Source organism: Echinops telfairi, unplaced genomic scaffold (genome assembly GCF_000313985.2).
Source record: "Echinops telfairi isolate 266 unplaced genomic scaffold, ASM31398v2 ScPeMD7_60;HRSCAF=208, whole genome shotgun sequence".
NCBI lineage: Eukaryota > Metazoa > Chordata > Mammalia > Afrosoricida > Tenrecidae > Echinops > Echinops telfairi.
The window spans coordinates 43,712,599-43,737,633 of record NW_022103958.1 but is presented as its reverse complement, the minus strand read 5'-3'; the positions used below and the strand labels follow the sequence as shown (position 1 = coordinate 43,737,633).

General features: G+C 38.2%; 1 protein-coding gene across 1 annotated transcript in view; it reads right to left on the bottom strand.

Annotated features, from left to right (window-relative positions):
* The window catches only part of STK33 (serine/threonine kinase 33), a 222,361-nt gene that overhangs the window by 71,195 nt on the left and 126,131 nt on the right, over positions 1-25,035 (bottom strand). Inside the window, exons 8-9 of the mRNA XM_045290987.1 lie at positions 18,678-18,762; positions 7,357-7,432 (exon numbers count right to left, since the gene is read on the bottom strand). Of these exons, the coding sequence (XP_045146922.1) occupies positions 7,357-7,432; positions 18,678-18,762 (161 nt within the window). The remainder of the gene's footprint in view (positions 1-7,356; positions 7,433-18,677; positions 18,763-25,035) is intronic.

Sequence of the window (25,035 nt, the reverse complement as noted above, 5' to 3'; positions counted from 1 at the left end):
CCAACTTCTCTTATCTAGGTGGGTGTACAGAAATTACAATGTGTGAATAAAATTGGGATTGGCTTTGACAGCACAGATTAGTTTTTTACAAATTTTCTTTGGTTATATTTTTCCATACGTTCTCTAAAAATCTGCCTGACGAACATTTTCTGAACAAAACTAAATGTGATAACTTATTTTTTCATGATGATGATGATGATGAGCTTCCTTGGGGGAGGGGAATGTTGCTTTCATTCTAGTAGCCTCTCAAACTAGGCTGGGCAATAGAGCTTTTCAGTCACCAATATCTTCTTCTTGTGAAGAGAGTGGCATGCATCCAATTATCATGAAACCTCATATTCTAAAACTGTGTTTTTATTTATCCAGCTCATGCTGACCTTCCCATCTTACTTGCCTCACTGTTGTTTAGTTTTAAAATGCAACATAAAGTTCATAGAACACAAAACCAGATCAATGACCTTATGGACAATGACTATCTCTTATAACAAGGCCAAGTCAGCAGAGCCTGGCTCACTGAGCCCGTTATCAACCAGGGATGTGCACATCAACCAGTTTCTTAGCTGAGGCTGCACTGCCTGACTTGCATTCAACTATAGCTCAAGGGCTATGTTTTTTAAATTCCACTTTTTTCTTCCCTTTGCAATTTTACTTTCGTAAAAATGTATCTAATGGTTGGTCAATCAGCAGCATATGAAATTTTATGACAGCAATTTTCTGCACATCCAGAAAAAGGCAATCTAAGACATGAAAAATGCCTCTTAAAGCCTTCCTATATTCTCTGTTGCATCCATAGGAATTCAAAACAACACAGGATAACAACCATTAACCATATGTTAATTTCACCTGGAGGAAATATGTTATCATTGTCCAATGAAGTAGAAATGAATCAGGGCTAAGTGGTAAACCAAGAAAATAGCACCCCGTTCCCACTTGGAAAAGGCATTATGTTTGCACTCTTGGTGAGGAAAATTATCTCTATGACCAATGGGTTCCAACAGATTAACGAAAACACACTGACTAGCTAAGTAAGGGTCCATTGTAAAGATATGAAGATGTCATTATGATGCTCTGAGACAGAAAAATTAAAATCATATCCTTAAAAATGAATGATTTTTAAGACATGTAATATGCTATCATTTTCCTTCACACCCGATTCAAACTAATCAGACGGCAGCAAACATCAGGAATGTGTCACACTAGACTACACATATTATGCTTCACACGTGTTGTGAGAATGCCTTGAGATTGTAACATATTAATTTTAAATAGTTACATGGAAAGACTAAGGCACAGAACTTTTGTGCTATAACTCTAATCAGTACAGAACAATGCTCACAGCCTTTGTGAGTCTGCGTACATTTACACTGCATGCAATCTGGGCGGTGATGTGTGTGGACCAGCTGAGTTACAGCTACAATCACATCATCCAATTTCTACTGCCTCTGTATTCCATTTCAACAGAACTGTGAAAATGTAACTACTGCAATGTCAATATTTAGAAATGATCCGAAAGAGGTAGTGCATAGTGAAATCTTCAATATGACCATAAAACTAATGTTGCATCCACATAAAAATGTTCCTATTCACCAAAAGGAAGAACAATGGTCACTAACTTTTCAGAACAATTCACTTTAATTTAATTTAACAAACATATACTGAGCACTGGCTACTTGCCTACCAGATGCCTGAGATACAAAAACGAATAATGTAAGATCTCTGCCCTTCATGGACTTTAGAGCAAGGAAAATAGACATAATACACATAACACAATTATATTACAATACTATAATCTAGCTAACACAGGTGCTGTGAACACAGAAGGGTGGAAAATTAATTCTCTCAAATTTATATATGTGCAAATATTTCTGGCTAAATATTCCTATTTCATCTTATTATTTTATTTTTCTTTCAATGTTACTATTTTGCATGGATTTTTGTATGCTGCCTTAAATTATCTACGGAGCATGGTGAAGAATATACATAATAAGTGTAGTAATTCTGCTGGGGTGAGGTAGGAGTTAAGGAGATAGAAAGGGTTAATAGATGAATTAAGAGACCTGGTGGTACTATAGTATACGCATTGGGCTGCTAAAGACAAGGTTGATGGTTCAAATCCACTAGTCACTCTGCAGGAGAAAGGCATGACTGTAAAGATGTATAGTCTCAGAAATCCTATGAAAGATTATTATGAGTCAGAATTGACTCGATAGCAGTGTGTTAGTTTATGAGCTGGGCCCATCCGGGGAAGAAATTTGCAGAGAAGAAAAAATATATTCTAAGTAGAAGAAGCTGCATAAGCAAAGACCCACAGGCATGTAAAATCAGGTGTGTATGAATAACGAAGGTGTTTAGGATGGCCCCAGCACAGGGCAGGTACATGAGAACACATGCCCAGCCTGATAATGGAACAGGCATGCTGGATCCACATCACAAAAGGCTTAATATGCCATGCCAGGTGGTTTGACTTTTTTCCTGTAGCAAGAGGGAATTATAAGAGGTTTTTCATTAGGAAAGTAATATGGTCCTGTGTATGCTTAAAAAAAGACAACCCTGACAACGGTGTGAAGGATAGCATCATGGATGTGTGTCTGAAGAAATAATGTGTCGAATCTCCCTCAATGAGGAAAACCTGGGAACACTGCCCTTGTGATTGGGAAACAGATAAAGACGCCCATTATCCCCACTCTTATTCAACATATTGTTACAGTCTTAGAGCTATTAGACAGCAAAGAAAAATCAAGGGATCCACTTTAACAGAGAAGTGAAACTCCCACTATTTTCAGATATGATTTTATATGCAGAAAATCCCCAAGACTCAACCAAAAAATGTGGAAGCAATCAAGAAATTCAGCAGCATGGTAGAATAAAAGAATACAAATATCAGCATACAAAAATCTAGTATTTCTGTATACTAATGAATAGAGCTCTGGGGGGAAAAAATCAAGAAAACAATACCATTTACAATAGGCAAACAAAAAATAAAATACTTAGAAATAAATCTAACCAGAGATACAAAAGACTTGTACAAAGAAAACAACAGAACATTACTTCAAGAAACCAAAATAGACCTACATAAATGTCCATGGATAGGAAGGCTTAATATTGCGAAAATATCAACAATACCCAAAATAATCTGTAAGTGCAATTCAATCCCAATCCAGATTGCAACTTTGTTCCTTAACTAAATGGAAAACTAGTTATTACCATCACATGGAGAGACCCAGATGACTTCATATGGGAAGAGACCCAGGCTAAGTAAGGAATTTCTTAAGAAGAACAAAGTAGGCGGTCTCTCACTTCCTCACCTCAAAATCTATTACACAGTCACAGTACTTAAAACAGTCTGGTACTGATATAAGGATAGATACATACACTAATGGAACCGAATATAGAATCCATAAATAAATGCATTCACCTACAAAAAGCAGATCTTCAAAATAGAACCCATTACATGGGACAGGCATAGTCTCTTCCTCTAATGGTGCTGGCAAAACTGGATTTCCAACTGTAGAAGCATAAAACGGGACCCATAGCTCACCTTCTTTACAAAAACACATTCAAAACTGATCAAAGAGTTCAATGTAAATCCCAGAACTGTGTTGTTGTTAGATGCCATACAGTTGGTTCTGACTCATAATGACCTTATTATGAACAGCAGAACGAAACACTGACCAATCACAAGTGTTCTTATGTGTGAACACATTGGTGCCACCACTGAGTTGATCCATCTTGTCAAAGGTCTTCCACTTTTTCACTGCCCGGCTTCTTTATCAAACTTGATGTCCTTCTCCAGGGACTGGCCTTTCCTGGCAACGTGTTCAAAGTACATGAGACAAAGTCTCGGCATCCTTGCCATTAAGGATCATTCTGGTTGTACTTCTTCCAGGGCAGATTTGTTTGTTCTTCTGGCAGGCCATTGTACCTTAATTTTCTCCATCAGCACCATAATTCCTCATTCAGTGTCCAACTTTGACATGCACATGAGCCAATGTTAAATAACATGGCTTGATCCAGGTACACTTTAGTCCTCAAAGCAACATCCTTGCTTTTCAATACTCTAAAGAGGTCTTGTGGAGCTGAATGACCCAATGCAATGAGTTCTTTAATCTCCTGACTGCTGATTTCATGAGCACCGATTGTGAATCCAAGCAAGAAATCCTTGACAATGTCAATCGTTTTCCAATTATCATGATGTTACCTACTGATCCAGTTGTAAAGATTTTGGTCTTCTTTACATTGATTTATAATACATCAACCCTTGAACTTCCTCAGCAAGTACTTCAAGTCCTCACTTTCAACAAGCAAGGTAGTGTCATATGCATATTGTGAGTCATTAATAAGCCTTCCTTCAAACCATATGCCACATTCTTCATGTAGTTCAGCTTCTCTGATTATTTGCTCATTATATAGATTGAATAAGTATGGTGAAATGATACAACCTTAATACACACACCTTTCCTGATTTTAAACCATGCAGTATACCGTTGTTCTATTTGCATAACTGTCTCTTAATCCATGTTCTGGAATTCTCACACAGTTGAATGCCATAGCATAATCAATAAAATACAAGTAAACATCTTTCTGGTATTCTTTGCTTTCAGCCAAGATCCATATGACACCAGCAATGACATCTCATGTTCCACCTCCTCTTCTGAATCTGGCCTGAACCTCTGGGAGTTCCCTGTCAATGCCCTGCTGCAAGCCATTGTTGGATGATCTTTAGCAAAATGTTACTTGCATGTGATGATATTGTTTTACAATTTGAGCATTGTGTTGGGTCAACTTTCTTTGGAATAGATAGATATATGAATCTTTTCCAGTCAGTTGGCCAAGTAGCTGTCTTCCACACTATAAGATTCATCTATGAGAAAATAGGCATAAACATAAGGGCTCTATTCCAGAGCATGGACACACTATCAAATACAAGGAAGAATGCACACACAGGTGACGACAAAAGAGATGCCTGGGGCCTATGAAGAACAAGATGCTTGTTTGCATCAAAAAACTAAAAAGCGAACCCACAAAGTGGAAACAATTTTTGATAAGACAAGTGACTAATATCTTAAAAACTAGAAAGAACTGTAACACCTTAATTAGAAAAAGTCAAACCACCCACTTAAAAAGTGGGCAAAGGACACGAGCCAACAACTTGCCAAAGAGGATATCCATAAGGCTAACAAACGAAGAAGTACACTCACTATGCCACTTACACTGACAATGACAGGCACGTTAAAAAAACACACACACACACACACAAAATAAATACTGGAATGGCTGGGAAGAGTCTGGACCCCTCATACACTGCTGGTGGGAATGTACTTATGTGCAACAAAATGTATACATAACAACGATATGACACCATCTCAAACAACCGGGGACTGAAATTCCATGTGACCCAGCAGTCCCTCTGTTGGGTATATATCCTACAGAATTAAAAGTTATAACATGGACAGACATATGTCCATTCATGTTCATCACAGCACTTGTCACAATAACGAGAAATAGAAATAATCTAAATTCTTATCAGTATAAGAATGTATAAAGAAATGTTGGTACATATACATCATGGAATAATATGCAATGCTAAAAAGCGATGAAGAAACCACCAACCACTTCATGGCATGGATGGACCTGGATAATACTGTGCTGAGTGAAGTTGACCCATCACAAAAGAACAAACATTTATGAAACCACTGTTATAAGGGGAAGCAAAGATACAAGATTTTCATACCAAAAGGAACAGCTGTTGGAGTTTGCCGAGTGCAAGGGGGAGGAGGGCAAGGAAGGGACTATAAAGCAATGAGCTAGACTGGTGCTGGGTGCTAACGTGGGTGACATGGAAGATAGTGGTCCACAAGAAGGAGAAGAAAAACCATGAAGTGGGTGAAAGGTAAACTACTATGAGGTTTGGCAAGTAGTTCAAACTGCTGAATGCAAAGTCCATGATCTAAAATGTAAATCATTACATAATATACAATAAGTTTTTTTAAAGTATGTGTCAACTTGGCTAACATCATTCTCAGTGGTCTGGCAATTATGTAATGGTGCAATCATCCCCTATGATATGATCTGATGTGATCAGCCAATTAGTTATAAGGAGATTAAGGTGGGCTACAATAACTTCATTCAGGTCACAGCCCTGATCTGATGTAAAGAGTGTGGCCTGCATCACCTTTTTAATCTGACAAGAGATAAGAGGAGAGAGCAGTGAACAGAGGGAGGGCCCTCAGTACCAACAAGAAAGACGAGCCAGAAGCCTACTGTGTCCTTTGTACCTAGAGTCCTTGTGCTGAAAACCACCTGAAGACAAGACACACGGAAATCACTCTCCAAGGGACCAGGTCCCACAGATGCTAAAAGGAGACAAGGACCTTCCCCCAGAGCCCAGAGAGAGAGAGAGAGAGAGAGACAGCCTTCCCATACACCTGAATTTCTGTATGTTAAAACCATTAACTTGTGGTATTTCTATTATAACAACATTTACTAACTAAAACAGATGGACTGGGGAGAGTGACCAGAAGCAGGGAGAACATTTAAAAAGACACTGAAATATTCTGGAGAAAAGATATGGGTGACAAGAAGTGAGAGAACAGGAGGAGGACATTTCAAAGGGAGAATGAACAGGGCATGAGGTTCCACTGCGAGAGAGAAGGATGACTGATATTTCCCACAGCATCCGAGCAGTGGTCCTCAACCTAATGCGGCAGCCCTTAAACAGCTCCTCATGCGGTGGTCACCCCCCAACCATAAAGTTATTTTTGTCGTTACTTCATAACTGTAATTTTGCTTCTGCTATGAATCAGACGAGCCCTGTGAAAGGGTCATTCGACCCTCAAAGGGATCGCGACCAACAGATTGAGAACCGCTGCATTAGAGCATTAGGAACAACAACTTCTCCCTGGATCCTGGGTTGCACTTCTATCTAGCTAGTGCCCGCTTCCTATATCTACCCTGTCCACATGGGCAGCCCTGGTGCCAGGTCTCAATCCCTCACTCTACCTGATGGGTTATGATTAATCTCTTGAGAAAATGCAAAGGTTTGGTTTGCAGAGCAAGGGGTCAGGAAGGTTCTAGGGGAAGGTTCTCCCTTTGCTTACCTCATACAGTGCACAACAGATCTGCTGCATTTACAGATCAAAAGAAGAGTAAGATCTACAAGTCATAAATTGATAGTATTAAAAAATAGCTAATAGGTGTACCTGAAAACTAACAAGCACTTTTAGAATAGCTTCCTAATTGGTTTTGAAATTGCTTTTTTTTTAAAAAAAATGTATTGGCTAGTTTTCGTGCTCATTGTCATTCTACTGTTCAAGGGTAGACATTCGCGTTAAACTGTGCATTCAGCAGGCTACTTACAACATGTACATTATGACACCTATGCTCCAAATGTCACACTGCTGGCTATAGTCGTGGGCATTGATAACTTCAGGGGCTGCCAAATAAGCAAAAAAAATATTAATAATACAATAAATGACGTTTACTGGTTAAACACAAAGCATGAAAAATGTGCTGAAGTGTTGTAATTTATTCCCCAACAGGAAAAAAACCAACAGCAGGTGTTAAATGAATAATGCACAAGCCTTAACAATTGGTGTCACTGTAATCCTCCTCTTATCATTTAGCTTCTAATGGAACAATGGCATAAACTAGATAACTAAATGTACTGCTCTTTACTCCTTTGAAATTGTTAAGAAATGATTTGCAAGAATTGTGTACTCATGGTAGAAAACAAAGTTCTTTTCCAAAAAGAGAAACGGAATGTATGCCTTAAGTGGATATAATTTAAAGCAAGCCCAATGTATGGAAATATGGATTCACAGAAAAACTAAGGTAAACAGTTATAAATCACTTTCGTAAGAGAATAACAATAGCAACCTCACGGCTGAGGCAGAATAAGAATAAGAATTATTTTTCAAATGTTCTAAATGAGAAAACCAAGACAAAGAGAGCGAGCACTCCTCAGGCATGACTGGATTGAAAAGCCAATGAGCCACAGGACAAGACCAGAGTGGGATGCCACACTCCCCTGCTCTGTGGCCCCACAACACAAAGTTGTGCACAGTGCACTTCCTTAAAAAGCAGCCTCGAGAGCACAGACGACGCTGCAGAAAAAGTGAACCAATTTCTCAAGGCATCTCCTTTTTTTAATTATCAGGTGTTTGTTCAGTGACTGGCATTGTTTCTAATCATATTATAGTATTTCAGAGCTTCATCTGATGTTACTTTGCATATAAAGATAGGGGGGAAAGAACAATAAAATATTTTTATTTATATTTACAACATAAAAATAAAATGTGTGTATATAATGTATATATATATCATAGGGACTTCAAAATTTACAGATATTTTTTTGTATGAACTATGTTATTTGGCTTCTGAAGAATCGTAAGAAGTGAGTATACGAGCATTTTCACTTTCCCAATGAGGAAACTAAGATTCAGTTACCTTAAATGATTTGCCAAAAGTTTCACAGCTGCAAATGCCTCCCACATAAAATCTATGTTTTTATTTTCAATAACAATCTCATTCTACATACACATACACACATAACTTTTACAATAACTACTGAAAGCAAAATGAACCCGATGTAATTTCATTTACTCTCCTTCCTTCTACCTAACGTGTTAGGAACAGCAACTAACTAAAAAGCAACGCAAAGGAGTCCAAATGTTGGCTGAGAAAGAATAAAAGGCTACATGATAGATCATTAATAAACTGTGTTATAAATCATGAGTAAACTAAGTCGTCTCCAAGTCACTAATTAAGATTTTTCCTTTAAGCAACTACTTGTATTTTTGAGGTCTACTTAAAATCCTGAAATATTAACTCATTCATGTTCAAGTTGCTCCATGGCTCCAACTATGATTCGGGCAAATTCTACGACAGGAGTCAATGAAGTACCTCTGCTAGGTGCACCACACGGCAGGGGACTAGAATCGCTGGTCCTCCCTCTTTCAGAGTTGTCTTAATTTTCTGGGGCAAATCTACTTGCTCTGTCATCGTAGCCCTCATAGGGAAGCCAAGGACAGAATAACACTCGGACCTGAGCCAAAGAGCCATTGAGAAAGTCAGCAAAGCTCCGCAAACCGTCGGTCTTCTCTCTTGTTCTCTCACTTGTTATCAGTGTAGACAACTAATAAGGAGGCAAAAACTCAGGGTGCTTGGATATATGTTCCCTGTGTAACTACAGACCAGCTGAGATGAAGGGCAGTGGGGAAATATTGACTAAACGGTACACAAAAAACTTTCTGTAGAGACAGAAAGGTTCTGTATCTTCACTGGGTAATAATTATACAGCTGTATGCATATGTTTCAAAACTCATCAAGCCAAAAAAAACAAAAACAAACTCAAACTACTTATCTGTGTGTGTCATTGTATATACATTATATTTTAATAAAGTAGATCTTTAAAAATTACTGAAAATACAAAAGGATTTGTCAAAGCCACTATTTTGGTCAATGATTTTAATAACTTTCTCTTAAAAAGAAAAAGAAAAACCAAACTCACTGTCATCAAGTCGATTTCAACTCTTAGCGACCCTCAAGGACAGACTAGAACTGGCCCTGTGAGTTTCTGAGACATCAGAAGAAGCAAACAAAAATAACTAGCAATATGGAAAATATAAATCATACAGGTGTCACATGGGAATTTTTATGGTCAATGAACAGAGTGGACATTTTGAACATCCACGAGAATATTTAGAAGCCCTGGTGGTTCCGGGGGTGAATCATTGGACTGCTCATTGGACTGCTAATGTCAAGGTCAACGGTTTTACCTTTGAAACCCACCAGCTTGTCCAAGAGAGAAAGTTAAGGAAAGTCGTGGAAACCTTGAAGAATAATTTTACTCTTTCCTATAGAGAGGGAAAAAACCCTCACTGCCATCCAGTCAATGCTGATTCATAGCGACCCCCTGTGGGTTTCCAAGATCGTAACTATTTACGGGAGTAGAAAGCCCAGTCGTTCTCCTATCAAGCTGCTGGTGGTTTCGAATTGATGACCATGTGGATCACAGCCTAACATGTCAACTTGACAGCAATTGGCAGGGAAAAATTCTAAAACTTGATCATGTGTTCAATCCCTCAAAGTTGAAAACCTATAAGCCACATTCACCTACTACAGTGAAGACCAGATTTTTAAAAAATGGCTAAGATAAGCTAGCTAGCACACATTCACAAAAGAACATACTCAAAACAATCCAGTCATCTGCAGAAAACTGAAAATATGCTGCTAAAACATAAATTCCAAAAGTGAATGGTTTTCACAGTCAGAAATCTATTCTCTCCCAGCTCAGGAGGTTAGAAGTCCAAATTCTGGGCACCTGCTCTAGAGGAGGGCTTTGTTCTAGAGGAAGTCCTTACATCTCTGTCAGCTCTGAGAAAAGGCCCTTGTATCAACATCTTCCACCATCTGGGTGTCTAGCATCTCTGAGAGATCTTCATGTGTTTTAATACGAGTCTTCTCTGGGTCTAGGAGGTTGTCAGCATAGGGACTGCAGTTCCGAAGACTTACTCCAGCCTTCCCTCCAGGCTCTTCTTGCTTGGTGGCACTAAGGTCCCTCTCTATTTGTTCACTTTACTCTCCTTTTATCTCTTCTAAGAGAAGAGATGATATCATGGGGAGGATACCATGGAAAATGATCACATCGTTATATAACTGGCAAATCCCTGAGAATTGTGGTCCTGACAAGTTGATGGTTATTTGAGGGAGAGATATTTTCAATTCACGATATTTCACCTTTTAGTCACCCCAAAATTCATGTCCCTACCACATATAAAACACGTTTACTCCATCATATTATCCCAAAAGTCTTAAATCAACTCCAAGTTCAAATTCCTTCGAGGGCAAAATTCTTCTTCATCTGAGAACCTGTGCAATCTAGACTATAAGTTCTCTACTTCCAAAATACAAGGGTGGAACAGATATAAACAGATATTTCTATTACAGATGGGAAACATTGTAGGGAAAGGAGGAATAAAAAACATAGAACAAGTCAAAAATCCAGAAGACCAATGAACACATTAGCTTTCAAAGATTGAAAATCATTTTCTTTTCTGAGACTAGGTAATAGTTTTGCCCTTGAAACTCTGGGTCCTGGTCAAGATCGAGGTCCTGGTTCAAGACAGAGGCTGCCTGGCTCTAGGACTCAGCTCTGTCTTCCAGATCCACTGGAATAGCGACTCTGCTCCCTGAGCTTTAGGCAGCCCCTTCTCCTCGTCCATCTAAGTGTCACCCCCACTCCTCATCTCCAGATGGATCCATTCTCCGTGAATGGTAGCCTCACCCTCTAGAATGGAGTTTGTGAAGATCTAACTCTTTGACGCCTAATAAACTGGGACCCAACCCTTCGAAACTCCAGAAGGCATGAACTCCCACTTTGAGACCCCACAGACTATGGCTCCACCCCATGAAACTAAGGCAGCTCTGTTTTTGTGTCCCTTGTCTCTTTAGCTTTTGTTCCTGTTCTTCCGCTTCTCAACCCTTTAGGCCTCTTGGACCAGGAACAACCTCTGTGTACTCAGGTAAAGTATTGCCAAGCTCTTGAGTTCTACCAATATGTGCCAGAGGCACTGCAATCTACCAGGAAGCCTCTTGCCCAAAGGCACTCAGCTCTCTTGCTCTGTGAGTCAGCTTCTGTGCCATCTCACTTCGGTCTCCTGGTACTGCTGCTGCCCTTCTAAAAGTTAGACACTCTGTGCATCAAAAGATTTAACCAAAAGAGTAAGTGAATCACAGACGATGACAAATATTTTGGCAATGAAATGTCAGAAAAGAGTAATCTTGAAAAAAAATTAGATACCTCAAATACTTTAATAACTCAAAAATAAAAAGATAAATAACCCAATTTAAAATGGACAGAAGACATGAACAAAGAAAACATTCAAGTGGCCAAAAAATACAACAGAATGCTTATGATCATGTGCAATTTGAGAGATGCAAATCAAAACAATGACATGTCACACTTCACCCAGCATTAATACCAAAGTTAAAAAAAAACACAGATAACAAAAAATGCTGGCAAGGATACAAAGAGACTGGAACCCACATACACTGATAGTGGGACTGTAAAGTGGTGGAACTTCTATGGAAAGTGGTATGGCATTTCCTCAAAGAGTAGGAGATGCCACCCGACTCAGTTGGTAACACCAAGTGACCCAGTAATACCTCTACTTGGTAGACATCCTCGAGAAATAAGAACCAAGCTATGAAAAGATATATGCACACCCATGGTCATCACAGCTATTCACCATTCACAGCAGCAGAAAGATAGAAACCATCTAGATGTCCATCAGTGGAAGAATAAGCAAACACACTCAAGTGTAGAGATACAATGGAATACTATGCGCATCATTAAAGAATAACAGTGAAGCTGCAAAACACCCTACAACATGAATAGTCTTAGATGATCTAATGCTGAGTGCGATTAGTCAATCACAAAAGGGCAAACATTGTATGAGATCACTATTATAAAAAGTCAATAATTGGGTTTTATACTAAAAGAAATACATTTTTGATGATTACTAGGGGTGGGAAAACAAGGGAAGGAAGGAAAGTCATGGGCTAGAGGGCAAACAAATGATCGGAAAGCAAAGGCAAAACACAATGAAAGTGAAGTTAGGGAGAACATGACGGAGGCAAGGGAAAACACTGGGATATGTGCAAGAATTAAAGGTAACAGGCAGACAATGTTATCAAATCTGGCAACAATCGGGAGCTATAAGTAGATGCTTGGGAAGACATACAGACTGAGCAGGTAGGAGAATGATAGAGCATACCTATAAATATATAAAAGTTTGACAAGATTTTTATATGTATATTTACTTTTTAAATAAATCTATCCATGGTGATGGTGGAACATACAGGGGACAAAAATATGTAAACTTCTTGGCAATAGCCAAACACCTTGCTGGACCTGGAGGACAGGATCATAACCTCAGGGCCAGGGTGCCAAGGTCAATTGGTATAGCATAGTTCACAAAGACGACATTCTACATCCTAATTTGGTGAGTAGCAACTGCAGTCTTCAAAGTTTGTGAGTAACTATCTAAAGTGCAAATATTGGCCATTCCCTGTCCAGAGGAAAATAGAGTAAGAGAGAGAGAGAGAGAGAGGCATGGGAGCAATGAGTCCAGTCTCCACACCCCTGAGACCAAAAGACCTAGATGGGAGGGGAGAGGGGGGATGTGGAACAGAACACAAAATCAGAGAAGAGACCAAGATTACTGCTGGCTAGAGAATGGTGGGGCCCCAAGTCTAAGGCCTTTAGCCTCCAGATCTGGAAGCAAACTTATCCCTGTGTTAGAACTTAACTCTCCAACAGAAAATCAACCACTTATGAACAAAAGGGTAGCATTTAACCAATGACAAAGTTCAGAGGGTTGTGAAAGAAAGAGGAATTGTATTAGGAAACACCAGGGCAAAGTGAGATCACGTGAGAGGCCTGCAATGAATTAGTGGAATCAGAATATGCATGAAGAACTGAGTGTAGCACTGCTCTGCTCTGTAAAGCTTCACCTAATTGACAGAAAAAAATTATACACACATGTAGACACACAGAGAGATAAAGAGTGGCTCAAACAAGTGATCCAGAGAAAGAGACGGAAAACCTTCCTGAGGAAGAAATGACATTGGAACTACCTGATAAGAATGATAACTAGGTACCTTCAACAGTTTGAGAGAAAGATCAAGAAATCTACAGAGGGATTATGGAAAACAGAAAATGTTAGAGCAATTCGGGAAACAAGATTGTATCAGCTGTATATCACAGATTGTTAAGGGGTCTTCCTTCAGTGTTGATGCCACGTTTTTTCATATGGTCTAGTTTCCAGATTATTTGCTCAGCACACAGATTGAATAAGCATGGTGAAAAGATACAGCCCTAATGCATACTTTTCTAATTTTAAATGATGAAGTATCTCCTTGTTCAGTACAAACAACTGCCTCTTGGTCCACTTACAGGCTCCTCATGAGCACAAAAATGTGTTTTGGAATGTCATTCTTCTCAATGTTATCCTTGGTCTGTTTTGATCCATAGAGTCAGTTGCCTTTGCATAGTAAATAAAACACATGTAAACATCTTTCTGATATTCTCTGCTTTCGGCTGAGATTCATCTGACATCAGCCATGATATCCTCATTCCACATCCTCTTGTGAATCAGTCTTGAATTTCTGGAGGCTCTCTGTCAATGGACTGCTGCAGCTGTTTTTGAATAACCCTCAGCAAGATTTTACTTGCATATGGTACTAATGATATTGTCAATAATGTCCCCATTCTGTTGGGTCCATTTTCTTTGGAATGAGCATAAATATGAATCTCTTGTAATAACTTTGCTAATTAGTTGTCTTCCAAAATTTTGGCATAGACTAGTTGGATATTACATAATCCACTTGAATTGGTAGCATATGATCAATACCTGGTGGAATTCCAACCTGCACTGAAGGCATTAGCAAAAAGCTATTCATGGTCCATTCAACAGCTGTCCCTGGCCTCCTTTTATGTCGGGTTATGAGGATCCCCAACACTTGAACAGGGCCTCAGAAGTGACTTTGCGCTTTTCCAATGAGTGCGTATAATGAGGTTTACAGATCCTTCAAAGGGCATACACAACATACGGTAAACATATTACACAGTCAATGAGTAATATCATTAGTGGGCAGCCCCCACAAAAGGCAATGAAATGACCCAGGTCTTGACCTAGTGCTAGTTGACCTTGAACGCTCCTGGGCCCTCCTACATTTTACGATGGGTTGGCTATGGAACCTGATTACTCTTATTTACAGACACAGTGAAGTTGCCAGACACAAGTACGCGACATCTTTTATGGTAGCTCCTTTATGACTGCTCCTTAATGGAGGACTATTATGGGGGACACATTTTCAGCCTGGAGAACATGTCTTTGAAAACATTTCTATCTCAGAACAATGGAGATCTTTCTCAAAATAGGGCTAGTTTTCCATATCCTTGGTTGTGAGTGGAGAATTAAGACACCCTACCACCTCCTCAGTTTACCACAGTTTTAGCTGATACTGAACTTCTCTATTGTCTCTTTCAACCGATGTTGTCAACTTGATTACTGTGTAATTCCATCTGGTGAAGTCCAAGTGTATACTTGCCAATTATGTTCCTGAAATTTGCAATAAAAAATCATGTCATGTGATCTTTGTTGCTATCACTAAAGTCATATTTTCAACTACCAATCCTTCTTTTTTTTAAACTTCCAATCACCAGTAATTATCAATGTGCTTTGATTATACATTTGATCAATTTCAGACTGAAGAAGTTGGAAAACTTATTCAATTTCTTCTTCAATGGCTTTAGTGGTTGGTGTGTAAATTTGAGTAATAGTTTTATTAACTGGTCTTCTTAATAGGCATATGATATTATGACATCACATGCCACATTGTATACTTCAAGATAGATCCTCAAATACCTTTTTGAATAATGAATGCATCACCTTTTCCTTACACTGGTCATTCCTGACATAGTAAATCACATGATGGTCTGATTCAAAATGACCAGTAGCTGTCTATTCCAGCTCACTAATCCATATGATATCTTTATACGTTCCATTTCATTTGACAGCTTCATTTTGACAAATTCCAATGTGCAATGTATGGAGTATGAATCTAAGAAAGGAGTTTTTTCCTTAGAATTGTACTTCATATGTTCCACATTCTGGTCATTATTGCATATCTGCAACTTTTTCTTCTCATCTTAAATCATACCCTTCAGCAGATGAAGGTGCCAAATGCTTTGCTCCATTCATTTCATTAAGGTCAACTCTACTTTGAAGAGGTAGCTCTCCCCAGTCATATTTTGACTACTTTCCAGCATGGGCAAACGTTGAGCTCATCTTCTGGCACCATATCCAACCATCTTCCAGTACTACTCAGACTGTTTTCAGTGGCTAATCCCTCAAAGTGAATCTCCTATTTCATATCCCTAATCTGTTCTTCGGGTCAAAACCCCACCGAATCCTGTCCACCATATATAACCCTGTTGGTATTTGAAAAAAAGTGTCATTGTTTCTAGCATGCATCATAGAAGCAAGCAGGTCACCACAGTATGATAAACTGACTACCCAACATGAAAGAATATGATGAATCTGCTAAGCACTTCATAATGGACCTGGAAAATGTGAGATTGAGTGAAACAGGTCAACTACAAAAGGTCAAATATTGTATAGATCACTGAAAAAAAGGACACATATTGTAGAAGACCACAATTATAAAACTAAATGTATTTCACATTAAAAGAAACATTACTAGATGATTACCAGGATGGAAGGGTAAATTACTAAGTAGAGGACAGTCATATATTAACTTGAGTGAAAGGGAAGACAATGTAGAATAAGAGGGAGAAAAGCCCAAAATGATGGAGGCGGGAGAAGGCACTGGGAGGAATCCAGAGTTAAAGGCAACAGAGGTAAATATTGTTGAATACACAGTCCTGCAATAATGGATAAAGATGCAGGCTAACTATGTGTAGGGGGAGAGTAGAATTGTACCCACAAATCTATATACATATATGTCTGTGTGTGGAATGCACAGGGGACAAAGTTATGAAACTTTTTCAACATAAACAAGCACCCTGAGGGAATGAGTAATGGGGCCTGGAAGCTCAGGACCATGATGTTGGAGAACACCAAGGTGAATTAGCATAACACAGTTCACAAAGACAATGTTTTTATATCCTCCTTCAGTGAGTAATGACGGGGCTTTTATCAGATCATGACCAGCCATGTGAAGTGCAACCACTGGTCACTCCCTGTCCAGAAATGAAAAGTGAAGAAAACTGAAGCTACACGGAAGCAATTATCCTAACATCAACCTCCATGACCCCTGAGATCAGAAGAACCAGATGGTGCCCAACAGCCCTAAAGAGTTCACATTAGATGCTCTTGGATAGTATGGAAGAAAAACATGGGGAAAAACTCAAAATAATTTAAAAAAACAAAACAAACAAAAAATTACCAGGTTTACTAGTTGGATAGAGACTAGTAGAACCTCCAAGATGAATCTTCCCATGACTGATTTTTCAGTCAAACAACAGAGAACAATAACACTAGAGAGAGATGTACATCTAAGAATTATGAACCACTTTGGATCAAAAGGACAGCATTTACCGAAGGACCGAGTTCAAACGGGTTAAGAAAGCAGGAGAGATGGTAATGGCAAACAAAAGAGGGAGTGAAATATGTAGTGTGGGTAAATTGCAGATACTGTGATACAATGACATGAAACAAAATGTGTGTGGAGTGTTGAGTAGAAAATTGATTTTGCTCTCTAAAAAAGAATAGGTCACTGATACAACTTGGATGTACTACAAAAAACATTATGCTAATAAAAGAAATCAGACACCAGATACAAAACACTGCATACTGTGGGGCTCCATTTATATAAAATGCCCATAAAAGGTAAACCTAGCGAGACAAAAAGATTTCTGCTTCCCTGGAATTGGGATGTGAACAGGATTGACTGCCAATGGGCACAAGGACATTTTTTGAGGTGAAAAGCTTCTACAACCGCTTTGTGGGACTGCCTGTTCAATCTTATAAATGTATCAAAGTCACTGAATTATATACTTTGTAGTATTTAAATTATACCTCAATAAAGCTATTAAAAATCACATTTAGAAACTGTGGCTTTACAAAATATAGTTAACCCGTGCCCTTTATGATATAGCTTGATTCCAAAGACACCACACACACACACACACACACACACACACACACACACACACACACACACGATTTTAACATGAATTAACATAAGCAAGAATTACATTTGGTGTGTGATTGACTATGAAATTCAGCAATTTTAAGAAGTACTTAGAGAAACAATAAAAACAACCAAAATATTGAAAGATAAAGCCTCTGAGAAAAATGCTGAAATAATGAACACTATTTGAACTAAGAAAAGAAAACGTAGCTCAATCTGGGTCCTTCAGCCATGAGAGGAAAGCACAATTGCTCAAGCTTTATCCATACGAATTGTTGTAATTTTATACATAAGGAGCCCTGGTGATGCTAAAGTCAACCCCTCTGTGGCTAACGAAAAGGTAGTGGTTAGAATCCACCCAGAGGCTCCACAAGAGAAAGCCTGGTGGTCTGCGCCAGTCAAGATTCTAAAACGAGACTCAACCAGCAAGTCAATTCGGACTCAAAACGACCCTAGAGGGTAGCGCAGAACTGGCCCTTTGAGTTTCTGAGGCTGTAAATCTTTTTTTTTGGGTTTTGTTTTTTGAACCATTTTATTGGGGGCTTGTACAATTCATTTTATTGGGGACTCTTACAGCTCTTATCACAATCCATACACATACATCCATTGTGTCAAGCACATTTGCACATTTGTTGCCATCATTGTTCTTGAAGCATTTTATTTCTACTTGAGCCCTTGGTATCATCTCCTCATTTTTCTCCTCCCTCCCCCACTCATGAGCCCTTGATAATTTACAAATTATTATTAAGAGGCTGTAAATCTTTATGGGAAAGCAGGAAGCCTCATTTTCTCCCACCAATAAAGATTATAGCCTAGAAAACCCCATAGGACAGTACTAATTGGTTACATGGAGTCACTGTGAGTTGCAAATTGACTCAATCTCACCCAACAATACAAACGACTTACATACCAAAAAATAACTAAAAGACGAATTGCTGTAAAGTCTACTAACTTACCCATATAGATAGGAGTCCCACATGTGGTCTGCAGCATGGCTTCCCCCCTGCCATGCTTCTTCACTGCTAAGCCAAAATCACTCACCTACAAGATGGAAACAGGCAGTCACCAGCAGTCATACTCCAGTTTTCATTCTCATGATAGGTCGTCACCACATCACAAGTGTATTTAATGACAGATTCTTCAGTGGGGAAGAGGGACTGTACTTGTAATCAAACTAAGAGGGATCTTGCTTGTCTCTCTACCCAGGCCTCTGTGTGGAGAAGAAACTTGGTAAAGGGAAGCCTGGCTTCTCAAATCTTGAGAAAACACCCATGATACTGATTGTTCATGCCTTCTAGTTAAATTGATCAATTAAACCTAGGTTTAATTGAAATAAGACATTTAGCAATTTTTAAATAAATGTGTTCTTTTTCATTCTTTCACTGTATTCTCTGGCCTGGTATGTTTGACATCTGTTATTCTGATACTCAAGCCAGGGCCCCATTTAAAGCACGTTAAATGCAAACCATTCTCTTTGTCAGCATTCACTGAAACTTCATTATTTTTTATAGTTATTTAAGATTGGTAAATACTAAGCAACGAAGCCCACATGGAAAAAGCACACCAGCCTATGCAACCACGAGGTGTCGAAGGGATCAGGTGTAAGGCATCATCAGAACAAAAAATCTTACCATAGTGAATGATGGGGGGAGTGTGGAGTGGAGATCCAAAGCCCATTAGTAGGCCACTGGAGATCCCCTTGCAGAGGGGTCTCGGGGAGGAGATGAGCCAGTCAGGGTGCGATGTAACAATGATGAGAAATACAACCTTCCTCTAGTTCCTAAATGGTTCCTCCCCGCTCCCACTACCATGACTCGAATTCTATCTTGCAAGACTGGCTAGACCAGAGGAGGTACACTGGTACAGATAGGAACTGAAAATACAGGGAATCCAGGATGGATGAGCCCTATAGGACCAGTGGTGTGAGTGGCAAAACAGGGAGGGTAAAGGGAGAATGGGTAGGAAAGAGGGAACCGATTACATGGAACTGTGTGTGACCTCCTCCCTGGGGGACAGACAACCGAAAAGTGGATGAAGGGAGAAGTCGGACCGGGCAAGATATGACAAAATAACAATTTATAAACTATCAAGGGCTCATGTGGGAGGGGGGAGCGGGGAGGGAGGGGAAAAATGAGGACCTAATGTTGGGGGTTTAAATGGAGAGAAAATGTTTTGAGAAATGATGTACAAATACGCTTTACACAATTGATGTGTGTATGGATTGGGATAACAGTTGTATGAGCCCCTAATAAAATGTTTAAAAAAAAAAAAAGATTGGTAAATACTATCTTTCCTTTACTATTATTTCCTTTGTTTCCAGAGCATACTAATTACAATAATTAAGACACTATTATTTACAACAAGAAGCAAATTAACAGGAGAAAAAAACAAAAGCACCCAGGATAACTACAATTACACTGGGGATCTACTGCTGCAGCTGCAGCCTTTCTGCTTGATTCTAAACCTTGGTCATTAAACATTTGGTCATTAAACATTCAGTACGTGCCCTTGGACTTGTCTTCCAAGTTGGAACAGCCTTGGGCTGAAAGGAGAAAAATCGGCACATTTATCGAACAAATAACCACATACAGGCTCTTGGGGCCTAGCCACTGAATGCCATTTCCTGTGCCTTAAAAATAAGAAAATGTTCCTATTAACATGTGATGTCACTATTATTCTAACTATAAGAAATAATTTCTCCAGGAGTTTATGTAAGTATCCCACTTGGAGACTATGAGACACCTTTTTCTACAGAATATATATATGGATATCAATAGACAAAAATTTTCACAAATTCAATTAAGTTCTCTGGAGTTCCTTCATTTACCCAGCATTAATTAAGCACCTATTGTCTCAAGCACAACTTCAGGTACAACAGTGATAGGACATACATAATTCCTGCTCCCGTGTAGTTTATAATAGAGCTATTTTAAAATTTTACTCTGATAAAACAATAATGCTAATAAAACTACTTATGTTACATAGGGATTTTAGCTTCAACAACAAAGTTATTCACAGAGAACATTTTACTACTAAATTAACACATTCATAAATTTTGAAACAGCCACTATTAAAATGCTAAGTAATAAATAATATATTCTATCATTTATTTGACATTAAGGAACATTTAACTTGAGTAAAATCTTCAAGAATAAACACTTGGCACAATAATTGTGTTTAGGATGTAAATATTAATAGAGAAAATTTTTCAATGAGGAATATTGATTTTACTACAGTTAAAGGAACAGCATAGGTATACTTTTCTCTAAATATGTAACACATTACATCAAATTACCAAGCATAATTTTGAAAGTAATTAGTAGTTAAGAAGTACTTTCAAAAAGCATTCAGTAGCATCATTTAACTTATAAAGCTATTCTTATCTCTTATCTCACAACCTCTTTGTGAATTTTTTTAAAACTTTTGTGAATTAGATAGGGTTTGAATATCAGATCATTATTTTTGCATTCAACAATGTAAACAACTTGTCAACAATGTTCAACCCTCCCCGTGGCGTAGTCTATTCTACCACCTTTTTACTCTCCTCTCCCTCTTTGTCTTTCTTTCTACCCAAATTAAGATTTATTTTTCCTCTCTAGCTTATAACTTCCCCTTCCCCAATTCCCCTCTGACCCTGGTAACCATCAATGTCTGTTTTCTTTTGGTATGAACACCTTTTCTCAATTTTTTTCCCATCAGTGGTCTCATACAATATTTGTCCTTTTGTGATTAACTTCACTAAGCATAATGTCCTTCAAATTCATCCATATCATGAGGTATTTCACTCTTCGACCATTATTCTACAGCAATGTTTGGTATTCCATTTTGTATGTACCAGAGTTTATTATTCATTCTTCCACCAATGGGCATTTACCAGTAGGGTGTTTGTCTTTTTGCCATTGTGAATAATGCTGTGATGAACATAGGTGCACAGATATGCTTGTGCTGTGTTCCTAACTTCTACAGGGTATATACCAAGTCGTGTGATTGCTAGTTACGGTATTTCTAGTCCCAATTCTTTGAGATGTGCCACACAGCTTTCAACACTAGTTGGGCTGTTCTAGTCTCATTAGCAATGTGTATGAGGTTTCCAATTTTTTTTCTTTTAAAAATCATCTTATCGGGGGCTCATACAACTCTTACCACAATCCATACATCCATCGTGTCAAGCACATTTGTAGCCATCATCATTCTCAAAACATTTGCTTTCTACTTGAGGCCCTGGTATCAACTCATTTGTTCTCCTCCCTCCCCACTCCTCCCTCCCTCATGAACCCTTGATAATTCATAAATTACTTTGTCATCTTACACTGTCCGACATCTCCCTTCACCCGCTTTTCTGTTGTCCATCCCCCAGGGAGGAGGTTATATGTAGATCCTTGTAATCGGTTCCCCCTTTCTCCCTTACCCTCCTGGTATCTCTACTCTAATTATTGGTCCTGAGGGGTTTATCTGTCCTGGATTCCCTGTGTTTCCAGCTCTGATCTGTACATCCTCTAGTCTAACCAGATTTGTAAGGTAGAATTGGGATCATGTTAGTGGGGAGAAGGAAGCATTAAAGAACTAGAGGAAAGTTGTATGTTTCATCATTGCTATACTGCACCTTGACTGGCTTGTCTCCTCCCCATGAACCTTCTGTAAGGGGATGTCCAGTTGCCTACAGATGGGCTTTGGGTCCCCACTCTGCACTCCCCTTCATTCACAATGATATGATTTTTTTGTTTTTTGATGCGTGGTACCTGATCCCATCGACACCTCGAGATCACACAGGCTGGTGTGCCTTCCACGTGGGCTTTGTTGCTTCTCAGCTAGATGGCCAAGGTTTCCAATTTCTATACACCTCTTCTAGCATTCTTTGTTTTCTGCTTTTTTGACCTTTGGTATCAGGGCCTGGATGAAGTGGTATCTTATCGCTTTGTCTCTCTAAGACGGCCTAGTGATGATGAGCATTTCTTCAGATGCTTGTTAGACAGCTGAATGTTTTCTTGGTAAACTGTCTGTTCATGTACTCTACCCATTTTTTAATTGGGTTATTCATCTTTTTTTTGATGTGTTACAGTTTGCTATACATTTAAGAGATTAGTCCCTTGTCTGATATGTCATTGCCGAAAATATTTTCCCAGTTCATGGGTTCTCTTTTTACTATTTTGATGAATTATTTTGATGTATATGTGTCTAATTTTTAAAAGGCCTCCATCATCTATTATATCTTCTGCTGTGTGTGCATTTTTCATTCTGTTTGATAGTGTGCTTATGCCATTTCGGGACTAAATTTCTCCCTAGTTTTTCCACTGATGCTCTATATAGCAGCTCTAGGATTTGCATTCAGGAGTCTAATGCATCTTAATTCAGTTTTGTATATGGAGTACGGTATGGGTCCTGTTTTCAATTTTTGGTAAATGGAAACCCAATTTTGCCAATAAATAAAAACAAAAAAACATATCCTATTTCTTTTATTTTTGTGACTGTGGGTTTATTTTACTGTTCTTGTTCTAGTTGTTGATGTTGGCTAAAGTTATTGGTTTGGGTTTTCCTTTTTCAATGTGTGTTTATTGCTATAAATTACCCTTTGAGGACTGCTTTAGCTGACTCCCAGCTTTGGGTACATTGTATTTTCGTTCTCATTTGTTATCAAGAAATCATTATTTTTTTCCTTTATTTCAATTACCCAATGATTTTTTAGCAGGGTGTTATTCAATTTTCATGTATTTGATTATCCCCCTTAATCTTCCTATTGCTGACTTATAATTTTATAGCACTGTGATCTGAGAAGATGGCTTGTACTAGTTAAATGTTTTAAAATTTATTAAGGCTTACTTAATGACCTGCCATATGGTCAATTCTGGAGAATTGACCGTAGATGCTGGAAAAGAATGTATATTGTGTTGTTCTTAATGGACTCTTCTCTATATTGATTAGTTCTACACTTTTCTTTCTTTCTAGTTGTTCTGTCCTTCAAGTGCATCTTGAAAGCCTCTACTATTTTTGAAGTGTTGTCTATTTCTCTCTTGAAATCTATAAGGGTTTTATTAACTGATTTTGAAGGTCTTTCATTGAGTGCACAAATATTACAGTTATATCTTCTTGTTCTGTTGTCCCTATGATCATTATATAGTGGCCTTCTTAATTGCTAATCGTAGATTTTGCCTTGAAGTCTACTTTATGGACGACTAAAATTGCCACTCTGTTTTTATCTCATTGCCATTAGCTTGAAATATATTTTCCCACTCTTTGATTTTTAATCTATTTTTTGTCTTTGAATCTAAGTTGTGTTTCTTATAAGTGGAAAACTAATGAGTTCTTTTTCTTATCTATTTTGATACTCTGTCTCTCTTGAACGGTACATTTTAATCCATTTACATTCAATGTCATCGGTCGGTATGAATTTATTTTTGTCATTTTGCTATGTTTGTATTGTTGGTGGTTTCTTTGTTTTTTGTCTTTAATGTGCTAAGTTAATTTTGTGATTTTTTTGGTGTCCTTTTTTTCATTTGCTACTTTACTATTCTTTTTAAATTTACGTTTTGGTAAGCCTGATCCATTTTCTTTGAGGTTACCTTATTATTTATCTCTTCCCAAATTTAACACGATTTGTTCTTCCTTGAAATTGTCATTACTTCCTCTCCATTCAAATGTTTTGTATCTGAATTATTCCCTTTTTATTTTCTAACTGTCTTAATTTCAAATTGATGTGTCTGGTTCCCTATTTTGAGTTTTGTAAGAGTTTTTTGGTTTGTTTGCTTTTCTTGATAATTGGGTTGACTTTGTGTAGTATTGTCTTGTATGTTGAGCTCAGGCTGATGTCTGCAGCTGTTGCTGGTTGTATTCGTAGAACTCCTCACAGTATACAGGATTGATTTTATTTTTATAAATCCCTTTAAATTCTCTCTGTCTGGACATGCACTATTTCTCTCTCATATTTGACAGACAACTTTTCTGGATAAAAGATTTTTGGTTTGTAATTTTCTTTCAGAATTTTATATACTATATACCATTGCCTTCTTGCATGCAAGTTTTCTGCTGAAAAATCCAATCTTAGTCCCAGGTTCTCCTTTGTAGGTAAACTTTTTGTTTTTCATGAGCTCTTTTCAGAACTTTTTCCTTGTCTTTGATTTTAGAAATTTTGATTATGATGTATAACGGTGCTTCTCTTTAGGGATCTGTACTAATTAAAATTCTTTTAGCTTCTTGGGTGGTTATATTTTCCTCTTTAATAATGGTAGGAGAGTTTTCTGTCAACAATGATTTAACAAATTTCTATTTGCTTTTCCTTGTTTCTTCCTGTTCTGGAATTACTATACTGTGTCATGTTAT